The sequence below is a fragment of the Cervus canadensis genome, chromosome X (genome assembly GCF_019320065.1).
Source record: "Cervus canadensis isolate Bull #8, Minnesota chromosome X, ASM1932006v1, whole genome shotgun sequence".
NCBI lineage: Eukaryota > Metazoa > Chordata > Mammalia > Artiodactyla > Cervidae > Cervus > Cervus canadensis.
Window position 1 is genome coordinate 68,863,528 of NC_057419.1, and position 24,249 is coordinate 68,887,776.

A 24,249-nucleotide genomic window follows, 5' to 3' on the forward strand; every position below is an offset into this window, starting at 1 on the left:
AGGGTCTTCTCTAGCACCATGATTCGAAAGCATCAATTCTTCGGTGCTCAGCCTTCTTAATGGTCCAACTCTCACATCCGTACATGACTACTGGAAAAACCATAGCTGTGGTAATAGAGTCCGCCAGTTGTGTTTGAAATTATCAGAAACCCCATGAGTCAGTCATGGCTCAACTTACATAGGCACCTGTCCTCCTATATCAGCCTTATGAGGCTTGATTTCTTTCTTACTGGCTTAATCATCACAATGAGATTCCTGGAGCTTGGTATAAGTCAGTTTGAAGGAGCTTTTCTCTCGAGTCATGTTACCAAATATTGGTCTTTGTGGGGTTGTACAGCCAGAGGCACTGGATATTAGATCTAGTGTCTATCTCCACAACTCAGTCACCTTGCCAGAGACTTTAGTATGAACTCGTGTCTTCCCAGATCAAATATAAACCTGAGCTTCTAAATGACTTGGCAATCTACTGACAAACCCCACAGTCTGGCATTCTGTTCACCATGTGCGATGGTCTCAGAGCTCAGTGTTATCTGCCTGACAGCTCATATAATATTTACAGGTTGTTATTCGCAAGGAATTTTAGTTAGCCATAAAGATTTTCACAGCCATGGCAGACATTAGAGGTCTCATTCATCACTCTCATGACCTTCCCCTCTGGAATGTAGCCCATCTGTCTCAGCTGTTGAAATCTTTATGGAAAACCTGCCTATCTTTGAAAGTTTAGTAAGTGATCTTAAAGTTTTCATTGAATCTTTACTTTTGATATATGGTATAGATATATAAAATACTATTCTTATTTTAATTTAATGTCTTGGAAAGTGTTACATTTAACTTGACCTTTCATTTAAATGACAGAAAACTTACTCTGGCTATAGGAGCTCTATGGATCACATCAAAAGAAAATAGAAATCATACAGAAAGCAATTGTGGTGGGGGAAAATGATCTATACATATGCATACATTTGCTATTAATAACTACATGTTATTAATGTACTACATTAAACTGAAAACTGAAACCCTGTATTATAATCTTGATTATGACCTTAGGAAGTGAAAAAAGTAGAAATAAATTTTTCATGTAATTAATTATTATAAGGGCTTCCCTTGTGACTCAGCTGGTAAAGAATCTACCTGCAATGCAGGAGACCTGGGTCCAATCCCTGGGTTGGGAACATCCCCTAGAGAAGGGAATGGCTACCCACTCCAGTATTCTGGCCTGGAGAATTATTATAAAGGAGACCAGAAACAAATTCCATAAATAAATGAATCAAACAGGCTGGTTTATAGGACAGAAGAGAGGCGTGACTAACCCTCAGATGATCCCCCGCTGCATTCACATTATTCTCCTGTCATACACCATTTCTCAAACACATAGTTAGGACCTAATACTGCTACTTCCCCTCTGTCTACCTGCTCCATCAACTTGTCTGATCTGATTTAGTCTTCAGCACTCCTATAAAATTGCTCTGTCGAGATCAACAGTGATCTTGTGAGCCATACATATTTCTCTTTTATACCCTTAGTCCATTGGAATCGACTGTAGCTCATACTTCACCATCTGGCTATCCTTCTTGTGTTTCACCCTACTTCATTCTAGTTTCTACATTATCCTTTTTGGCAGCTTTTCCATTGCCACTACCATTTTGGTGCATTCCACAGGGTACAATTCCTTTGAGAGCCTTCTCTCCTTAAAAAGAGTCCAGCCATGAGTCTTTTCCAGTGGTCCAGTGGTTAAGACTCTGAACTCCCAATGCAGGGGCCCTGGGTTCCATCCCTGGTCAGGGAACTAGATCCCACATGCCACAACAAAGACCTAGCAGAGCCAAATAAATATAAATAAATATATTTTTTTAAAAAAAGAGTTCAGCCATTTTTATAGCTTCGTCTACTATATAGTACTTACAGTCTTGATCTTTCACTTGAGTTTCAGTGATAAGACCCATCTTCCAAGTATTTTAATCTAAACACATAATTTATCTGAAATTCACCTTCCAGTTTATTTTTCCTGTCAGTGAAACTCCTAATTGCCTACTAACTACATCTTAGAAGTATAGAGTCATCTGTGACTTCTTGCTTTCACTGGACACCAAAGTCACTTACGAACTACCTCTCAAACTCCACCCTCCTACCTCTAATCTGTATAACCTCTTGTGTATATAGTACCTCTAGAACAATCTTCTTGTCTTTTCATCATTCAAATCCTCTGATTATAAAACAGTCTATGACCTGCTATTTCCCATTGTGTCATATATGAACTAATCTGTTCAGCATTCACACTGATGAATAATGGACAAATGGTCTACCTAAGAATGAAGATTCTGTTGGGAAGATGGCATTGGTCTAGGCAGACAAAGATGAAGAAAAAAGTTACCACAAGCCTAGGCAGTTAGATAATGTTCAAAGACTTTTCTCTCTGGCCCACTTTATACTATATGAGGCACATTCATAGTAGTTAAAACTGGATCTGAAGGTGAAAGACAAATGCTACCCAGTTGAGACAAAGAGATAGTTTCCAGGACTACTACTATTCAGACAACATCCCATAACTATGTGATAGCAACATGATTTGTATGGTGATTAACATTTTGCAAAGCAATTTCATATTGATTTTCTCATTTTATCCTGATAACATTTCACTAAGGGAGATATCATTATTCCCATTTTGTATATAAGAAAAATAAGGCTCAGGGAGAAAACAAAACTTGCTTAAGATAATGCAGTGATGATGGTGTCAGGACTCAAATCCAGCCCTTCTGAATCTGTGTTCTGGACACCCTTAGCAATCCAGATACCCTTCTAGACTCTGAGCTGGGATTAGAGGTAGAAAGCCAGTGTGCTGAATGCCTTTCTGATCTCAAAAAGTTTATTATCTATCATGGAAAGAGGAGATGGGAAAGGCATGTTTTCAAATAGTCCATTGTATTACACAATATATCTAACATGCCTTGAGAATTGTACCAATGGAATGTCATTGACCTGTTGTGGACCATGGATTTTCTCTTTCCACCTTGACCAGTAAAGAAAGACTCCTGTTGGCAAGAACATAATTTATATACAGTGCCTTTAAAATGTTCATATCCTTGAATCAAGTAAATATACTTCTAGGAATTTAACTTAAGAAAATTAACAAATATGTGTGCAAAGATTTATCTACAGAGATGTTCATTGTAGCCTTACTTATACCAGTGAAAAACTAGAAACAATCTAAATTGTCCCAAAGAGAGAACTTATAAAATACAGTATAGTACTTCTACTAATGGAATACTGTTCAGTCGTTTAAAATGATGTGAGCAACCACAGATGGTTTGGGTAGTTAGTGGCTAGTTAGAAGCAGGTTTGGCTGCATGTAACAGAAAACTCAAATAACAGTTACTTACACAAAGTAGGAGTCTCTAAGTTTCTCACATAGAAATTCAGCGATAAACTGAAATGATAGCTACATATTGGTCAAGAACTAGATTTCTCTATGATACAAATGAACGTGCTTACAAAACAGAAATAGACTCACAGACTTAGAGAACAATCTTACGGTTGCCAGGAATGAGTATGGGAGGAGGGGATAGTTAGGAAGTTTGGGATGGACATGTATGCACTGCTATATTTAAAACGGATAACCAACAAGAACCTGCTATATATGATACAGGGAACTCTGCTCCATATTATCTGGCCTGAATGGGAGGGGAGTTTGGGGGAGAATGGTTACATGTATATGTATGGCTGAGTCCCTTTGCTGTCTGCCTGAAACTAACACTACATTGCTAATTGGCAATACTCCAATATAAAATAAAAAGTTTAAAATTTTTAATTAAAAAGTCAAACAATAAAATACTTTTAAGAAAATAAAGTTGAAAAAACAGATTTCTCATATATTTTTAAATTTTTATTTGTTTTTTATTGGAGTATAATTGCTTTCTAATGTGTTAGTTTCTGCTATACAACACAGTGAGTCAGCTATCTGTATGCGTATATCCTCATCCTCTTGAGCCTCCCCCCTTTTTCTCAGCCATTCTTTGTGCATAATTCCTGTAACCTAAGTGGTGAGGGTCCTACTCATATCACCTCTGGCATTCACCATAGCCAGGCTCACCAAAACTCGACTTGCAACTACACATACCTGTGACTCTGCCTTTAAGGGCGTCTCTGGCCACCAGCACCTGCTCATCAGCACAGGGGGCGTACCGGAAGTGCCAGGGAGTTCAAGACTTCCACGCTCCAGGAATAGCCCTCAAGCAATAGTAGATAAATTCACCATTCCCTTGCCCTTCGGGTGTGCAGGGGCCAACTCTGAAGTGTGTCCTACACTGAAGCCCCAGCTGCACTGAGCCCCAGCTGCCCAAAGCAGCAAAGCATCCTTGATCGGCTTGCTTCCCTTTCCTGACTCACTTCCGGCTCTTTTCCCAGTGCCTCCCTCCATCAGGCCTCTAACTCCTTGCACTCAGACCCTTGTGCCTGTCTGTTTCTGGGGAGCTGCAAACAAGACAGCTTCTGTTCTCCTGGTGACTATAGCTCTGAACATCATCACATCCAAGGCAGGAAGAAGGCAGATGGGAAAAGGGCAAAGCTGCCTTTCAGTTCAGTCAGTCTTTGAAAGAACTTTCCCAGGAGCCTCACCTGAATACCCTCAGCTAACATTCTCAGGACCTTGGGAACACTGCTGCACCCAACAGTTACAGATGCTGTTACCAAAAAAGAGACCTGGTGGCAATCCGGGGTACACTTGTTACTAGCTGTGTGACCCTTTCCTAGCTGAGTTAGTTTACTGACCGTTTCTGAGCTTGGGTTGCTTTATTTGTGACAATGGAATAGTGTGACCATGGTGGGCATTTGGAAGGATCACATTAAGAAACATACAATGCGTGGTACAGAGTAGACATGTGATAGCCATGTTTTCTCTACTTCCTGAATCATCTGACTTTAACTCTGAGTAATAAACCAAAATTACCATCTAATACTTACTGATTTATGACCTTAGACATATCTTCCCATGTGATCTTAGCTGTTTGATCATCTGCAAAATAAAAATAATAATACCCACCTCACAAGTCACTCTGACTATATCAAATGAGCTATTTGAAGTCTTTTCAGGCACAGAGAGGGGTTTTCCTTTCTCCCCCAACCCCTCCCATCACTTCCTCTAGATCAAGAATTTTCAACAAAGTGATATTGCCCCCAAGAGGGCAAAAATTGGTTTTGGGGAGATGTAAAACTCATTCTCTTTATATGTGAAGCACAGATACATACAAAAATGCAGAAACTGATACAGATATAGTGTATCTGTGGCATAGGGTGATTAGGAGCAAAAAATAGACTGAAAAAATAGATTTTAGTACATGGAAGTTCAATAAAGAGAAATAAAGATGTTTTCTGTGTTGATCTTCTTAAAAAGAAAGAAAAGATACCCGGAATTGGGGAAGAGAGTGGGGAAAGGTTGAGAAATATTGCTCTAGTGTCAATCTTGATAGACTGAGTCCATAAAAACCATTCTTGGAATCCACATGCTTCTGAGCTGGCCTATCTTCCCCAATGCCTTTTTCATAACCCCCACAGGTGAGGTTTCTCTTTTGTCCCCAGTGAATTGGTGGGTTTTATTTATTTTTATAAACTGTCCCCACTTTCTTTTGACCCAGGTTATGTTGTTAAACTCCAAAACCACCAAATATAAGAAAGGTAGAAAGATTACTGAACATAGGAGGGTCTGAATTCCAGCGAGTGCACTTTTGGCACAGGTTAAATAATACTAGCTTTCTTTCTAATTTTCTGGTTGGGTCCCTGTGTTGATTAAAACATGGCTTAACACCAGGGTGCTTTCCCTTGGCCCATTCTGTTCATCATGCATTAGAAAATGGTAGAAATGAGAACTTCCCTGAAACAGTGGGCTCTGTGTAGGTGATTTACAAAAACACCTCGGGCATGATATTGAATCCTGTCGCCTCGAGGGAGGACAGAGATTTGAAAGTAGAACTGTTACCCTTTCTTGCTGTTGATATCATACTGCTTCTGTAACCAAGGGGAAATGCAGAGGTTGGTTTTGGAATGAATAAACTCATGTGTAGTTTGCTATTTAAATTCAGTAGACAATACTCCACGGTGCTGCTGCCGTATGATAATGGATGGTTTTTACCCTTGAGAATCTGAATCACAAAGCTGCATCAGAATTACATGTAGCAGTTATAGAAACATCTGTATAAGAAAATACCAAAGGACAGCAGAGTGTCATTAAAAACTATTTGCCAGTAAATCTGCATGTGATGGGCTAGTAAAAATGGACACGTTAGGCATAAGAGATGTGTCTGCCTATCGTGTAGGCTAGCTTTGTGAGGGATGACAAGCTTCCACTGGTACCCTGAGATAAGAAACAGCTGTTGCTGGCATTGGCATTCCTGCAAGAAGTGAAATGATAATTATGAAACACACTTACAAGAGTTACCATATATTTGACAAACTTTGGAATATATGCAAGACCAGAATCCGGCAGCCCCAAGCTTTTGCTCAACAACCTTTTAGCAGTCTCCTGAGGAGTAATGATTCCAATCGCATAGAACCGATGTCCGATTGTGTGTTATTTCTAAAGCAAGTAGTTGCTGTGTGTGTGTGTGGTAGGGATAGAGGGCAGGGGCAAGATGGAGGAAGGCTGTTATTTTTCTTTTTTATTGCATCAAGGACATTTTTTGGTATAAAATTTCCGACTTTCAAATGATGACTGCAAAGCAGTTGCTTAGGTGCATTTATGAATTGTGAGTCAAAGAGGGAAAAACATCTTTCAGCACAAAAGTTTCGCTGAATCTCACCATCATATCTGTTTAATAGCTACACAGAAAGGCAATGAGCTTTTATTTTAGAAGGTAAAAAAATTCACCATTTTCATATACAATTTCTATACTGTCTATAAAAATTAATAAAAACTCCAATTACAAGAGCTTAAAATTTCATATTGATCTGGAACTTACCTTTTTGTAGAACTTGTTTTTAAAATTATATCCATTTAGCTTTTTAGTTCAAGCATATTCTTAACTACTACTCTGGCATTTTCTGGGGATTTTTTTTTTCCTTTTAATGTTTAACTGTACAAAGTCCACTATAGATGCCTGGTGTGGGTCTGGCCATTCGCTCAGCAGGCATTCCACTTTTCCTCTGTTTCCTGCTAGATTTTCTACTTGAAGGTTGTTCCATTCAGGCAGAGCACCCCTACCCAGCCAGCACCCCACCCAGCAGCCAGTAGAACAGACTCTTCTGCTATCAGAGGACATTCTCGGCAGCCTCCAGATCAGACTTTCTGGATGAGATGGTTGGATGGCATCACCAACTCGATGAACATGAGTTTGACCAAGCTCTAGGAGTTGGTGAAGGACAGGGAAGCCTGACATGCTACAGTTATGGGGTCTCAAAGAGTTGGACACGACTGAGCGACTGAACAGCAGAATAATAGGGAACTGGAGAAGGATGATCAGACAAATGGTGCAGCTCAGCCCATAGCAATCTTTATGGAAAGAAGAACCATTCCTTCTCTGCTTAGCCATCCATAGCCTTGGCAATACAGCCAACGCAAACTGGACCAAGTGCTCCCTGGAGTTCTCTTCCACCTTCTGATTTTATGCTATGGTTTTAAGAAGTAGGCACCCCGAGCAACCAGGAGCCATGATCTCTGGTTCTCCACCATGTTTCATGCTAGAGAAGGCTTGGGTTTTTAAGTTCCCATAACAGCAGACTGCCCAGTCAGCTCAGGGAGTTCAGCCTAAGTCCTCAGATCGGGTCTTATTACTCTCTGTACTAATCTGGTCAAGAAAATTGTGTCCTAGAGAAGAATAATGGACAAGAGGAGAGTTGAGCAGATAATGACAAAGGTGAAGGAGAGAACAACAGAAAAAGAAAGGGAGAGTTTGAAGGCAGGGACTACTTCCAAACAACAGATAAATGTCTTTTTCCTCCATATTAAAAATCTGCCCACCAAAATGAAAAGGCATAATTAGCAGCTAAATACAGATTCACGTCTTATATCTGTTAAATGACATATCGCCAAGGTACAAAGCAGCATGTCTGGTTGAAGGTTGGGTGATTTGAGCCCTCTATCACTCTATGTAAAACAAAGAATCTATAGTTTCATTACCCTTAAATTGTCTGGCAGTGGGCAAAGTTTTATTAGAAGCTGTTCTTTCATATTATGCCGTGTAGTCAAGGATATATTAGCTTTGACATTTTCTTACATCTCAATACACTGTGAACTGAATTTACTGTGAGACTAATTTAGAAGGGAGATTTTCATAGGAGGAAGTAATGGTCAACATCAGCTGTGCTCAAACTTAGAAGCAGGATGAAAATTCAGGGGAAAAATGGACATACAGATAAAATTACTGGTTGTTAATAAGAATGCTTCTTATATTTAAATGCTTGATGCAACTCTATGTATCAAAACTGGAGTTTCTTAAAACTCTGTTCAGGAGGAAGATTTTATTATTAAGGAAATGGTATAATATCTCCTAACATGATCATTTTCTCTTAAAGAAGCCAAAAAACCCCATCATATTAAACCGCACATAAAAGGTTGTTCAACTTTGGAAAAGAAAAAAAAAACAGCACTACAAGTTAAGCATTTAAAACAATTTAAAAGTGATTTATTTGAGTGATATACAATCAAGTTGTTATGAAACGAATTCCCAGTATGTGAAATTTAATTTCACCTGTAGGATCTATCACTCATCACCAAAGTTTTATTACACTCTAGTATCGGGTGCCATTCTCTCACTTGGGGTTATCTTTTCTAATCAGATCATGCTGGTCATCTGACATTTTTGAGGCACCAATTAAAACATGTCATCAGTAAATGAAATTGAATTCTGTTCAAACCAAATAAAGAGGAAAACTAGCATATCAGAGTGATAAGTGGAGTACTTTGGTGTCAATAACTTAGAATATAAATATATCATAGAGCGATGTTTCAGCTGCTAAACTAATAAAACCCAGTCAATCAAAGTAAAAGATACTGCAAAACAGCAACAGGAAGTTTTATAAGAACAGCACCCAATGGAGACACATAAGAGAAAACCTGTACACATTCAGTTTCTTATCTGCTCTATAGGTATAGCAGTGGAACGTTTTTGTGTGTGTGTTTTTTTCCCTTTGCATTTATCTTTGTGCCTGAATGAGTTCAATTTCACTTATATCAGGACAGAAACTTCAGAACGGCACGTTAATCCGTCCTGTCTTCATGGGCAACTGAACAAACAGACCAATATCAGTGTAAGATTGTAATTCTGGAGATTAATGCTGTCTTTCTTGTTTGCTGTGAACTTGACCTCTTTGCCTTTCTTTCCCCCCCTTTTTTAGCTTCTGTCCAGGGTCCCTGGGAGAGAGCCATCTCACCAAACAAAGTGCCCTACTATATCAAGTAAGTCAAAAACATCAAGTTCTTAAAGAGGCATGTATTTTGGCTAATATGTATATTCACAGACGAATTTATTTTTAAAACTTGACGTTAGCCTGGCCTACAATACCTAGTTCTTTCTTCCCCAAGGAAGCTTGGATAAGTAACTCATGCTACAATGACCACTGAAAACTTGCTGATGCCACAGGGAGGTACCTTTTGGAAAAGTCCAGTTAATGCAGCATACATGTTATGGTTTGTGATTGGAGGTGGTGTGGATTTCGCGCAATAGAATAGAAACTGCCTATAATATGATGGAGAGTAGCAGTGAATACTTACAAGAACAATTTTATTTATTCAGGGGTTTTCCCACATTTCTTCTTTAGACAAAGATGGAAGGTGTCTGCAACTATCTGTCCACAGACTGTTTTAGGTGAATAAATACTTGATGTACCCAAAGGCAGGCAGTCACAGTTCTGGATTTGTGGAGCTGAGGTGTTAATTTTCAACACATAGCACTTGGCATTTTTCACATAACAACAACAAAAATGATATTGTTTTCGGGGGCTATTTATGTCAGTCAAAGGCATACAGGTTCTTAGAAGCACCTTCTGCAAGATGCTGTATGAAATACAAATTATGATACATTGGGTTGCCATGAAAGAGAGAGGAGAGAGAGTATTGAGTTATTATGGTACCTTAACAGTTATTCATCAATTGTGTAATTGAGTCCAGCTTAAATTTAAGTTTCAGTCAGCTACCTCAACAACAATTTAAATAAATCAGATTCATGAAATAGTCTGCAATACCAACTTAAGTCTTTGAACTTGCTTCCACTATCAGTCTGACTAAAATTATGAAATGTTTTTCCATCTTTTCAGCCTGCCATCTTTTATCGAGTCTGTTTTTACTCTTCCACTGCCCATCAATCCTTCATAATTCAGTTCTCAAGCAATAAGGGCAGTCCTAGATCTTCATTACCACAGTTCTCAAGAAATTGGATTTCATGCCTCAATTTTGTTAACTCAGAAGAATGGGATTGAAGGGATGTTTTTGGCTCCTCAAGGAGAGCTATATCCTTTAGGAAAGGTGGTCTTACTAAATTTTTCCAGACAGGGTTTCTCTCACTTTAAAAATTCTACTTCAGTGTGTTTTGATCCTACTTTTTAATTTTCCAGTTTCAAATTTGATTTTATTATTTTTGTTGTGTATAATTATTTAGTCACTCTAAAGTACATGGTCTAATACCTATTTAAAATCATCCATTCTCTTAAATAATGTACTGAGTTTTAGACATGAACTCTATTGCTTTACATGCACTGTATATTTTGTGGAGCCATTTTATTCAAATTCTTCCCAGTCTTCTTCTACATCAGTGTCTTCATCATCACAAATTTCCATTTCTGACTAAGACCTGCTCCTTTTTATTTATTTTTTTTTTAATTTTTTTATTAGTTGGAGGCTAATTACTTCACAACATTTCAGTGGGTCTTGTCATACATTGATATGAATCAGCCATAGATTTACACTTATTCCCCATCCCGATCCCCCCATTTCTAAAACTCTCACTTTATCCAATTCCTTTATGAGCTAAAATAAAAACTCCTCTTGTGGCCCAGATGTTAGGATCACCTGAGAGTCTGAGACATCTTTAAGCCGTCATTCTCCAAATTGTTACCTGTTTGGGGTTCATTAAGTATCTCATGGGATTCCTAGAGTACCCCCCTCATCCCACTGTCCTTTCCCTAAATAGGTATCTTCTCCCTGATATTACATCTCCTTTGAAAGATCCCAGCATAGTGCTGTGAAGCAATGGAAATGAATTCGGTCCAGAAAAATGAAAAGAAAACGAATTCCAGAAAAGCTATAATTCCTCCCTGTATCTTAGACTCTTACTGCTCCTCAGTAGGATCAGAGGACAGCCACTCTCTGTTTTTCTTCCTGTTTGTCCAGAGCTCCTTCACCAACTTGAAGATTATGGTTCCGATTTTGGGAGGGGCACAGATCTGGGAATAAGAAAACATGACTTCTGGTCCTGACTCTGTGATTAGTTGATTGTATGGCCTAGGGCAAGTCATTTCACCTGCACAAAGCTTGGTTTCTCATTTCTCAAATGAAGAGTTGGACTAGATGACATCTAAGCTCCTTTGTAACTCTAGGAATCAAAGCATGTGACTGATTCCATGGTCTTGTCCAAATTCAAAACCTTTAAGAACTCAGCCTTCTTTTTTAAGAAGTTTAATCTTTTTTTAAAAAAAAATTCTTTATTTTCATTATTAACAGAATATAAATTCTCAGTTTTAAAAATAACACAGAAATTCTATTTTTCCACTGTGAATTAGCTTCACATATGCCCTCTCAGTCCACTCCGGTTTCTCCAGGTACCTAAGGAGCTTTGGTCTTGGTGTTTAATTTAGAACTATTATTCTTCCTAGTTTAATGGTAAGAAATATATAACAACAGACAGGAAAATGAGCAGAGAGGTGAGTATGGAGACGTTAAAAGCCTCTGAAGTGATCAGTCCCTTGGAATGAAGAATTACCTAATTTCTCAAAGATGTACCTGAAACTTTACAGAGATCAATTCTCTGTACAAGACAACTAAGATGGCGGAGGAATAGGATGGGGAGACCACTTTCTCCCCCACAAATTCATCGAAAGATCATTTGAACGCTGAGCAAACTCCACAAAACAACTTCTGATTGCTAGCAGAGGACATCAGACACCCAGAAAAACAGCCCATTGTCTTCGAAAGGAGGTAGGATAAAATATAAAAGATAAAAAGAGAGACAATAGAATTAGGGATGGAGATCCATCCCGGGAAGGGAGTCATAATAGAGGAAGTTTCCAAACACCAGGAAACCCTCTCACTGGCGGGTCTGGGGGAAGTTTTCGAATCTCAGAGGGCAACCTAACTGGGAGGACAATTCTCTGTACAATTATAATCTCCTTGAAATTAGAGATTGTGCAGTTTCTCAAATATACTCTTAAAATGTTAAGCCATAATATAGGGAGAACACATGTTCAGAACATTGTCCATAGACAGATTATTGATAACCTTTGTGATTTATTATTGCACATTACTACTTTCTAAAATATTCTGCTTATACCAAATGACTTTGTACAAGATCCAGTGGACCTAATGCCCTGGCAGATGCCATTCATAGTTTGAGATACCTTCAGTCAGTTCAGTTCAGTTGCTCATTCGTGTCCGACTCTTTGTGACCCCATGAATCGCAGCACGCCAGGCATCCCTGTCCATCACCAACTCACGGAGTTTACTCAAACTCATGTCCATCGAGTTGGTGATGCCATCCAGCCATCTCATCCTCTGTTGTCCCCTTCTCTTCCTGCCCCCAATCCCTCCCAACATCAGAGTCTTTTCCAATGAGTCAGTTCTTTGCATCAGGTGACCAAAGTTTTGGAGTTTCAGCTTCAGCATCAGTCCTTCCAATGAACACCCAGGACTGATCTCCTTTAGGATGGACTGGCTGGATCTCCTTGCAGTCCAAGGGACTCTCAAGAGTCTTCTCCAACACCACAGTTCAAAAGCATCAATTCTTCGGTGCTCAGCTTTCTTCACAGTCCAGCTCTCACATCCCATACATGACCACTGGGAAAACCATAGCCTTGACTAGATGGACCTTTGTTGGCAAAGTAATGTCTCTGCTTTTTAATATGCTGTCTAGGTTGGTCATAACTTTCCTTCCAAGGAGTAAGCATCTTTTAATTTCATGTCTGCAATCACCATCTGCAGTGATTTTGGAGCCCAAAAAAAATAAAGTATGACACTGTTTCCACTGTTTCCTCATCTATTTCCCATGAGATACCTCATTGGTCCACAAATAACAATAATGATAGTATTTGTAATGACATCATTTCAACCAGCTCCTATTTATCCTCATATTTGTCCTGACTTCCATGCAAGAGTTTTTAACCACGTATATCCAGCTGCAGAAACAAGTGTTTTTTCTGGATATTTTTTAATGCTATATAATAGTTCCTTTTCAATGCTGAAATAAACTGATCATCCACATAACAAGAAGTTTCTATACCAGTAGCACAGTTCCAGTTAGTTACTGAGTCAGTCACCTATCCTTGAGTTTGCAACAACATCTTCTGCTCTAGATAGCCAATCAACTAGTGTTTATGCCTGCATCCGAACACTGGCTTTTCATATGATGCCAAGAACCTTGATTTTGAAACTTCGAACTACATGTTTGTCTAGTTTATTAGTCCACAGTGTACATCATTGTTACAGTCTTCATTTTCCCTTCCCTTTGGGGCTCTTCTATTCCTGCCAGCCTCTCTTTCAGGTTATTTGATTACAGCTTTCATTGCCACTGCAAAAAATAATCACCAACAATGTTCAACCTGTTACAACTGCCTTTTCCACTCTCTGCCATTTTGTAGTTTTTTGGCCTACTGTCAAACTCATGAAAATTTCAATATAATAGCCTTTAACCAGCTGCTGCATTCTGTTAGAATTTCTTTCACCTTTTTATGTTGCACACTCCCATATGGGTAAACCACGTGGAGCCAAGAGCTGGGACTCTCTCTTGCTTTCTTAATGAGTTAGAAAATTATTTTTCTGTGTTCTGGACTGTCAGAAGAATTTAGAAATCCCAAACTTGCATGCGACATGTTTTTGTATAGATGATATAATAAGAGCATGAGAAATCACACACTGGTTCAGACCCACAGGGCGACTAGCCCAGAAGTCTGACCCACATGCAAACAATAGATGTGTTGTCGATTAACCTAGTAATTTTCATTTAAAAAATATCAGGATGTATCATGACCATTTTTTACAATGCACTGTGCAATCTATTGGCATTGAGTATATCCAGTGGTTTCTTAAACTTTTCCCATTCTCCCCTTCAGTCCTGTCTTAGAAATAAGAAGTTCTATAAACTTACTGATTTCTCTATAAATAAATAAAGATGTACTTCAGTTTCTCTTCAATCTACATTCCTTAACCTCAAGGGGCGGCCGCAATTAAGTGCTATGAAATTCACTGAATACAATTCTATTTACCCAGAGTCAACTTTAATCTCACATCCCCTCACTACCTCCTTTTCATTTTCATCTTCCCACTCTGAGAGTCTAATCCTTTTTAGGTTTTCGGTCTGCCCTTGAATGAAAGATAAGCATTTCCCTTGATCATCTTAGTTGTTTTTCCCTGGATCTTCTCCAGCTCTGTTATATCTTCCTTGGGGTGTCGTGACTGGAATGGCCCAAATATTGGTTATTAAATTTGTTAGCATCTTCTCTAGTCTCTGTTCACTCATGAAGAAAGTAAATGCTATTCACAGTCTCCCATTGATGCACACATGGAAAAACCAATTGAGGTCATACCAGTTCTACATATATTACTTCTAGCAGAAGGATGGTTTGTGGCTACTTATGTGTAATACCAGATCAAGTGTTTGACCTTTTGTTTCTGCCAGCTGTCTCTTAGGAAGGATTTGATTTTTAGACAAGCTGGTCCTTTCCTCCTGCAAAGACGCTGTGGTTGCTAAATATCAGGAGGCATTCAGTAATGAAGCTTGGGAGAAACCTGCTGACTCAGTCACCAGCAGTACATTGCATCAGGTTGCCTTTCTAGACATGTCTGAAACACTTCACAAAGGCATGAAAAATGGGGTTCTGGGGAACATTCTTACTGTTCAGCTCTTTTTAACATACAATGTTCAAGAAACAACTCAGGTCTAAAGGAGTGTCTGTCTTTTCCTGCTAGTTATTTTGGATGTTGTCTACATTGCTGTGGATGTCTAATAACCTTGATCTATCCTTCTCTCCATTCTCAATCCCAGGCATGTTTCTCCAGCCACCTGTTACATCTGAGTTGCTCATCACTTTCTGCTGGTTTCTGCTTAGCAAAATACGATATAAAACCTCCCTGGTTGAAGCTGACAGTCGCTTCAGTCAGCATTTCTTACAGCTATTGCTGTGTCACTGCCGAATTGGCTGACTGGAGTTCTCACTCTCCTGTATTCCTATGGCTACCATCCCTGTGGTTCTACTAGAACACGCATTTGATTCTCAGCATGAAATTTTGGCCATCAGCCTACACTTACCTTTTGCTGTTTGTGTCCTCTTGTATCCTGTTGATCTTTTCGCAGTTACACTGATGAACCTTGCTCTGATTTTGAGTACCCATGCTCCCTAACTCCAGTAGCATCTGAGTTTTGACACCACCTCCCTCCGTACCATATTGCCTCAATTTCAATTTTCTGGGCAGTTTTTCAGATTCCAACTATCGCCCATGTTTAAAACGTATCTTGCCCTCATTCTTGCTCCAGCTGCCTATTATTTGTGCCAGGAGTTGTTCTCCTTCAAGTTTGGGCTGAGTTTATTTGTTCCTCTGAACTATTGACTTTTATTTCACTACTTAATGTTTATTTAGAGAGGGAGCGATAATTAGCTATGTCTCAGCTGTAACATCAGTCAAGATCCTAAATATTTGTTGGTTAGAATGTGGTGGGAACACTTCTGATGAGATGGGTTCTTTAAGTCTTTATTGAATTTGTTGCAATATTGCTTGTGTTTTATGTTTTGGTTTTTTGGTTGTGTCCTGTGGGATCTTAGCTCCCCGACCAGGGATCAAACCTGCACCTCTTTTGTTGGATGGCAAAGTTTTAACTATCGGACTGTCAGGGAAGTACGGGGGTGGGCTCTTATTATTAAAAAAACACTGGGTTGTGATATCCAGCTAAGCAAACATTCCCCCATGTCTCATTCATGATACCTTACTTATCTTCAGATGTTCAGTTTGAATATTGGTTGGGGTTGCAAAGGTGTCCTTAGTTTTTCGCAGAATATAATTTGTGCTGTTTCTGGTCAAATCCTTCACATGTATATTTTTCTTCAAAATACACCTTTTAGCAGCTGACAAGACACTATGAAATGGGAGAAATAGTAAATAGACCGGGTATCAGAAGACTTGAAGTCTGATTTCAACTTTCCTATTAACTAGCAATTTGACCAAAGGTGAATCACTTGTCTTCTCTGAGTCTCAGTTTCTCCATCCATCACCTGAAGAGGCTGAATCACATGATATTATAGGTCATTTCCAGTCCTGACATTCCCTGATTTTATGAATGTTGACTTTGAAAAAGAAATTACTTATAATAGTTTCCAGAAGAGTGAAAATGAATCTTCATATCGCCCTCGAGGTTTCTTATTGTACCATCAATCTTAACAGGATAGGAAGGACAAATAATGTGAAACTTTTTCCTTAAATGTTTAGCACCATTGATAATAAGAAGCGGATATAATAGAGAATCAGCTGTCAGTCTTTGAGGATACTGGTGAGTATCTCTGGGTAATTAAATTTGTGGAATCTCTGCAAGAAGCCTGGTGCTCTGACTTTTCAAAAGGCTTTGTACACAGAGATAACCCAGAGGTCAGTCTTCTCTGCTGTGCTTTCTCCTCCACAGTTTGATGCTTCCAGAGGTCATATTAGCTGAGTCTCATTAAGCTCTGCAACCACAATGAAGAAGGAATGGTCAGTAATGCATAATTGATGATATAATCTTGAAAACAGCTCAGCTTAAGATGGTACCTGAAAGAGAGTGCGGGAGATGCCATAGTGTCACACGGGGTGCTGATTCTGGCCTTTGCTTTTGTACGTCTTGTTGGTAGCTGTAGATGTTACTATCTTCTGTCTCATAAGGCTCACCAAAAAATATCTCACATCTTTCCTTACAATTTCATCAGAGGATACATAGAACCTCAACTGAGATAATAGAGTTCATGAGGATCGGGGCTGTGTGTCTTTTTCTAGCATAGTGCCTCACAGATAGCATGCGCTCAGTAGATATTAGAATGAATGAATAAGCAAATGCATACAAGAAGTTTCACATGCTTTCCAGTTTCCTGGAAATCTTCAGGTGTCTGTGTGTCCATTTAGATCTACCACCCAAATGTGTCTCTCATATCCCCTAGTGTTGTTGTTGTTGTTGTTTAGTCACCCAGTCATGTCCAAGTCTTTGTGACTTCATGAGCTGTAGCCCACCAGGCTTTTCTCTGTCCATGGAATTTCCCATACTGGAGTGGGTTGCCATTTCCTTCTCCAGGGGTCTCCCTGACCCCGGGATCCAACCCGAGTCTCCTTCATTGGCAGGTGGATTCTCTTTTTTTTTCTTAATTTATTTATTTTAATTGGAGGACAATTACTCTATAATATTGTGATGGTTTTTGCCATACATCAGTATGAATCAGCTGGCCACAGGTATACATATGTCCCCACCATCCTGAACCCCCCTCCCACCTCCCTCCTCACCCCATCCCTCTGGGTTGTCACAGAGCACCAGTTTGAATGCTGTTTCATACATCAGACTCAGCAGGTGGATTCTTTACCACTGTGCCACCAGTTAATATTACAAAGTGTGCTGAGTCTTACATAGAGTACAGTTCATGGAATTCTCCAGGCCAGAATACTGGAGTGGGTAGCCCTTCCCTTCTCCAGGGGATCTTCCCAACCCAGGGATGGAACCCAGGTCTCGTGCATTGGAGGCAGATTCTTTGTCAGCTGAGCCAACAGCGAAGCCCAAGAATACTGGAGTGGGCAGCCTATCCCTTCTCCAGCAGGTCTTCCTGACCCAGGAATCTAATCAGGGTCTCCTGCATTGTAGGCGGATTCTTTATTAGCTGAGCCACCAGGGAAACCCTATAGAGTTTCTCAGGTCTCTTAAACCCAGTGCCTAGCAGATGATCCTTAGCTGAGTGTCTGAATGGTACATACAAAACCCTGATGTCTGGATTCTGCTCTGTCTTTAACACTGTGATTTGCAATACGACTTAGCCCACCTGATAATGCCTGAAATCATTCTGAGCTCTGGCTTTCTTTGTTACAGTAGAACTGGGGTCTTTTTGTTTTTCTTAAATGCCACTCATGATTATTCTTCAGATTTTGCAGTGTTCAATAGAGCTTTAAATTGATCAACCTCTGTGTTTCACTAAGCATTTACTTTGGATTTACTTTTGGGGCTGGGATATAGTAGCCACTGAGTCTGAAGAGAATGATAGTGATGTTTTTATTTTGCAGAAAAAAATCCTATAACATTCTGTGCCATATGTAATGCTTAAAGGTGGCAACATATGTACATATGCTCATATATGCTGCAGCTAAAATACAGTGTTGTGTACAGGTCAAAAATTCTGATATATTTCCCAGGTATTGTATTCCCCCTCACCTCATTCATGGCACCTTGGGGAATGTGAGAGTGTTCATGAAATATTTAGGTCTCTTTCCCCAAAAAAGAGGAATAAGTTATTTCAGCTGTTACTTCATTTTCTTTTTCTAGCTTTGTGAAACACGTTCATTCTTCCATAGCTGTGTGGTAGAAAAGACTATGGGCTGTGGCCTCAAATAAACCTGCATTGGAAACCCAGCTTTATCATAATCTGACTCTGTGACTAGTTAACCTCACACCCATTCTCCCTTCTGACACGTAGGGAATATGAATGAACTTCTCCAAAATGGAACTGAAGTCTCACTGACATCTAAGCGCTGGGGTTTTAAGAAAATCTTACAGCTATGTCCAGTGTTAGCTATGTGTTTAGAACATTTTCTAGCACACAGATATCCTTGATCAAATTAGTTTATTTTTGTTCTTGGCGTTCCCATATAATTTGGGGTATCTGTACATTCCCAAACATTCCTGAGCCTCTCCTAGGCTTCTCTAATTGCTTCTTATCCTGTCCCCCTGGGAAGCCACATCCTGTTGGCCTTTACAAAGGTCAGCAGCAGCCCAGACAGCATTTGAAAATAACTGAATAACCCCGAACCGCCTCTCCCCTTTGGATAATTTCCTTAGAGCATTAGTCCTTTGAACATTGACCTGGTTACACAAAATGTCCCTTTCTCAGCAGGAAAACTCCAAATCCCATTCAGTCTTCCCCTCCCTCATTCCAGAGGGGCAGGGATGAGGGACAGGGAGGAGGGCAGAGAGTAGGGAGAAGGAATGAGAATACTTCCTTCTAGAAAGTTGTCAGCACACACACACACACACACACACAATTTCTTTTGAAAAATAAAATGAGTGCATTGTATACATCAGTGCTGTCACCTTGCAATATTTTCACATCCTTGCACAAGAAAAGAAAAAAAAAACCTCTCTGTTTTCAGCAGCCTGTAAAGGCTCCTAAGAACAGGTCCTCTATGAGGCCCCTGTCCACATTCAGTGATCACATCTCCTGTGATACCATGAACTGCCAGGTGGATGAAGCAGAGAAGCTTCCCTGCTCCCCCTGAAACTTTCAGTCACTTTTTCTGTTTTTCTTTCTCAGCGTATCCATATCCATCTTGGTCCCCAAAGCTGTTGCAAGTCAGATAGTGCAGAGAATCATTTGTAACTTGCTTCTTTGCTATTTTGGGAGTTTTTTTGTTGTGCTTTTGTTTCCTTCCGGTGTGCTCACTTTTTCTTGGTCTTTTGCTTTCTACTAAGGGAACATCTCATAGCTCTGGTCCATAAGACCTCCCAGACAGGATGAAAAGCTAAGTGTAACATGTGCCTACGAAGTGCTCCAACTAGCTATTATCTTGCCATTTATGAGGTTAACAACCCCAGTTAGTATCTAATAAAGAAGAAATAGCTGAAACTCAGAGAGGTTGGTGGCTTTCTCAAGTCACAGTAATAAAAACCCAGCTCTGTGTCTTTCCCACCAACCCTGTGACCTCAGCTGGCTTTGCCCCCGCCTCATGTCCAAACTAGGACCCCCACAGTCACTACCCTTACCCCCCCACACATGCACACTCTAGTGGATCAAAGTTGCTTGGAGTTCCTCACCTAGGTGGGAGTTAGTTGCCTCTCCCCAGTGGCAGGGGCCAACTTAGCCAGGATTCTTGAGGATGCAGGTGGGGACCCATTTGGTAGGGGAAGTGTTGAGAGTTGGAAGAAAAAAATTAATAAAAGACTAGGGAATGGAGATTTATAATAACAATAATGACTAGTACATCTCATCTGTTGTCCCCAACTCTTTCAACTTCCTAGTATTGTTGGTTGAAAACTGGCCCTTAGTGTAAGCAAGGATGACCAGTCCTCCACTGTAGGGCCGCCATCTTGAAAATCACCAGCACTATCCTACTAGTTCTTCCCTGCATCGTATTTCTTCCCTCGCTAATCAACTTCTGCCACTGTGCTCTTGCCAAGACCTAAGTTTCTCTATGCTGCTTTTGGCAATAAAGGGCCACAAAAATTGAAACAAAAACCTGGCCAGCCATGATGTAAGCATTTGCTTGCCTCTATGGAAGCTGAGAAAGTGGAGGATGTCTGAGTCACTTCCTGGCACTTCCATCAGGGCTTTGCGGAGATGTGAGTATGCGAGACAAGTAACCTGATGTTATAGACGCCACAGCATGTGTTGTTCCCCATACTCCCAGTTCTAAGCCCTTTTGAAGGGTATCACAGGGTCAATTCAGATGGACTAGGACAACTCTTTGGGAGACTTTTTGACACTAGAGCTTGTCCTTGAATTTGATACCATCCCCTCCTTCTGATAACAGAGTCTCCTCTTTGCCATAAATCCCAGGCCCATGGTTCTAGCCTTACAAGGCAAATAGCCTATGGTTGTAATCTTGACTTCCCTAGACACTGAGCATTTGGTAACCCCATGCATTACAAGTGGAAAATCTCACCTTACTGCAGAATAATTTCTCTTATTTTTTATTATTATAACTATATGGTGGCTAACAAGTATTTCTTATGCTTTCTTTTGTAATGACTTAAAGTCAGCAAATGACTTTGGGCAATTCATATGTTTTTGAGAGTAAAGAATAACTTGTATTTCCTGAAGATTAAGAAAAATGTCTATCTGAATATAGAGTCACCCCATACTAATCTATAAATATGTGCTTTGTCAAATATAAGGCCAAGTTATTTCTCTTCACTCTAACTTATTTCAGTGCTACAAACTTTTCTGCCAAAAAAAACATCAAATAATAGGGAAGAATGAACTCTAAATGGAACAGGAGGGGCCACACATAAGTATAGCAAAAGCTCAAGGTATAAGTATCTTTGTGTGTGCTTAGTCACTCAGTCATGTCTGACTCTTTGCAACCCCATGGACTGTAGCCCACCAGGTTCCTCTGTCCATGGGATTCTCCAGGCAAGAATACTGGGGTGGGTTGCCATTTCCTTCTCCAGGGGATCTTCCCAACCAACCCAGGGATTGAACCCAGGTCTCCTGCATTGCAGTCAGATTCTTAACCATCTGAGCTACCAGGGAAGCCTCAAGTATCTTTGTAGCTAAAACTAAAAGAAAAATGATGACCATTTTACATCTATACCTGTATGTCTGTGCATATTTATATACATATATATGTATATGTACAGAAAGAGAGACGAAGGGAGGTGGAAGGAAAGGGAGAGAAAGGGGTGGAGGAGAAAAGAGTATTAACCGCAGGCCTGTAACTCATTCCCTATGGGATGAGGGGAGTGAACGACCTCAACTCAACAGACCTCCCTATAAACACGCTAATGACTGCCCAGACCTTCTTGTTAATCTTGTTAATGGCCTTTAACTAGCAGAAAGATACCTGAAAGTCCCTATCTATAAAATGTTTTTAGCAGGATATACCTGGTCTGGCTATTTTACTTACTGTAAGTAAACCTGGAATTTATGGCTTTATGAGTCATAACTGGATGGCAAGCAGGGCGTGGTCACTGGAACATTTTCCTATGTTTGTCATTAACAGATTATAAAATGGAAGCCTTTGGAGATGGAAATGGCTTCCTTTCAATATCACTATTTATGCATAAATGTTTTAAAAGCCTTTCTGTGAATATGAAACCAAAGCATATCCTAATGTGAACAAATAGGGGTATTTGGGGCATTGTATCTGATTATTTCAGGTTCCTCCAGGTGAAGAATGTTTTATCTGTGCCTGGTGTTTCCCTATAATCCTGCGACCCCGTGGACTGGAGCCTACCAGGCTCCTCCGTCCGTGGGATTCTCCAGGCAAGAATACTGGAATAGGTTACCATTTCCTTCTCCAGGGGATCTTCCCAACCCAGGGATGGAACCAGGGTCTCCCACATTGGAGGCAGACACTTTAACCTCTGAGCCACCAGGGAAGCCCTAATAAAGATCAGTACTAGATAAAATCTGCACTTTATGTGAGTCCAGTTCTAAATTCAGCCCTTTATACTTACACAGTGTGTACTTGCTTTAATTTAAAAAGTCTCTTTGCAATGAGAAAAAGGAAGGGAAAGGAAAGAAAATAAATGGGTCCATGTGTTCTCCCTTATCAAGTTGTCCCCAGTTCTAGGAAGTCAAACATCTAAGAAAAGGTCAGGTTCAAGACTAGTGAGGGATATAACACTTACACATTCTATATCAAAAATTATATATATATATATATATATATATATATATATATATATATATATATATAGCATTTATTTTTTTTAATTACCTAAGAATCATTCTTTGAGACAGCAAGGACCTCTGTAACTACCTTCAAGCCATAAATCATCTTTCCCATCTTTCCTGTTTAACTCTTGAAATATTTTTGTTAATTTTCAGGTCCCTCTTCTCCCAATTAAGCTGTAAACTCCTTGACAACACTTCTGCATTAGGTATCTTTGCATCATCCTTTAGCACCTTATTACCTCACATATAACTTGAAAATAAACATTTAATAATTTGTTTTGTTTGATTTGGGGGATTAAACACATCCTTGAGCACTTACCTCTGATCCTCATAGGCATTCTTATAAAGGAAAAGAGAAAACCAGATTAGAGGTTTTCCATATAATGTTTTTATTCCAGGTAATCTAACTGGAATTGCAGTTGATTAAATCATATTTTGGGAGCAATTTCAACCATGAGTTCATTCATTTTCTGTGTTTCAGTTGGGTGAGAGCAGAGAGAAATACTTGATGGCATGGGATGCCTGGTTGAACTGTCGAGAGACTGAACATCTTTGAAAGTTGCTGTTTTAGAGGAAGCATTTTCAAGTGAATGCATTCCTTTAGAAGCTCCTTGCCAAAACTGTTGTGAAGAAATTCCAGGAAAATGCCTTCAAATTCTGTTTCTGTCAAAACACACAAGCTACCTCAGGAGCTAAGGTTGTTTGGTGAATGCATGTAGCCTTATGTCTTAACAGTAAAAGACTTTGAAACAGGTTGGGATAAGATAGGTGGTAGAGTCTGAGAGAGACATTACAACAGAACCATAGTGGCATCCAATGGGAAAGAAAGACTTCAAGTGTGGAATTTAATTCTATTCAACCAGTCTTTTCCATTTGCTGGTAAATATTAGATGTCATTTTATTGTTGTTCTATTGTTATTGAACTATTGTTGTTCAGTCACTAAATCATGTCCAACTCTTTGCCACCCCATGGACTACAGCACTCCAGGCTTCCCTGTCTTTCACCATGTCCCAGAGTTTGCTCAAAGTCATGTCCATTGAGTCAGTGATGCCATGAAACCATCTGATCTTCTCTTGCCCCTTCTCCTGCCCTTAGTCTTTCCCAGCATCAGGATCTTTTCCAGTGAGTCAGTTCTTTGCATCAGGTGGCCAAAGTATTGGAGCTTCAGCATCAGTCCTTCCAATGAATATTCAGGACTGATTTCCTTTAGGATTAACTGGTTTGATCTCTTTGCAGTCCAAGGAACTCTCAAGAGTCATTTATCAAGCATATAGAAAATAGATTAATTGCATAGGTGTCTAATGTTGATATATATAAAAGATAGCCAGGTTTTCTTTTCAAATAGAGCTTTGTTTTCTTTTGCGGGTCGGGGGGAAGTTGCTGTTGCTTTGGTAGGGGGAAAAGTCATTGCATTATATCTTTTTAAATAGACTTTCTTGTCAAGAAACTTAGAGTTGTTTATCTAGCTCTTATTTCATTTCATATATGCAGCCGCCAAGCCATTTCTGTTT

At 39.7% G+C, this 24,249-nt stretch overlaps 1 protein-coding gene across 10 annotated transcripts in view; it reads left to right on the top strand.

Annotated features, from left to right (window-relative positions):
• Positions 1 to 24,249, top strand: part of DMD (dystrophin) — a 2,532,480-nt gene that overhangs the window by 2,304,352 nt on the left and 203,879 nt on the right. For all 10 annotated transcript variants that reach the window (XM_043457704.1, XM_043457699.1, XM_043457698.1 and 7 more), the window contains one exon: positions 9,322 to 9,382. In XM_043457704.1, the coding sequence (XP_043313639.1) occupies positions 9,322 to 9,382 (61 nt within the window). The remainder of the gene's footprint in view (positions 1 to 9,321; positions 9,383 to 24,249) is intronic.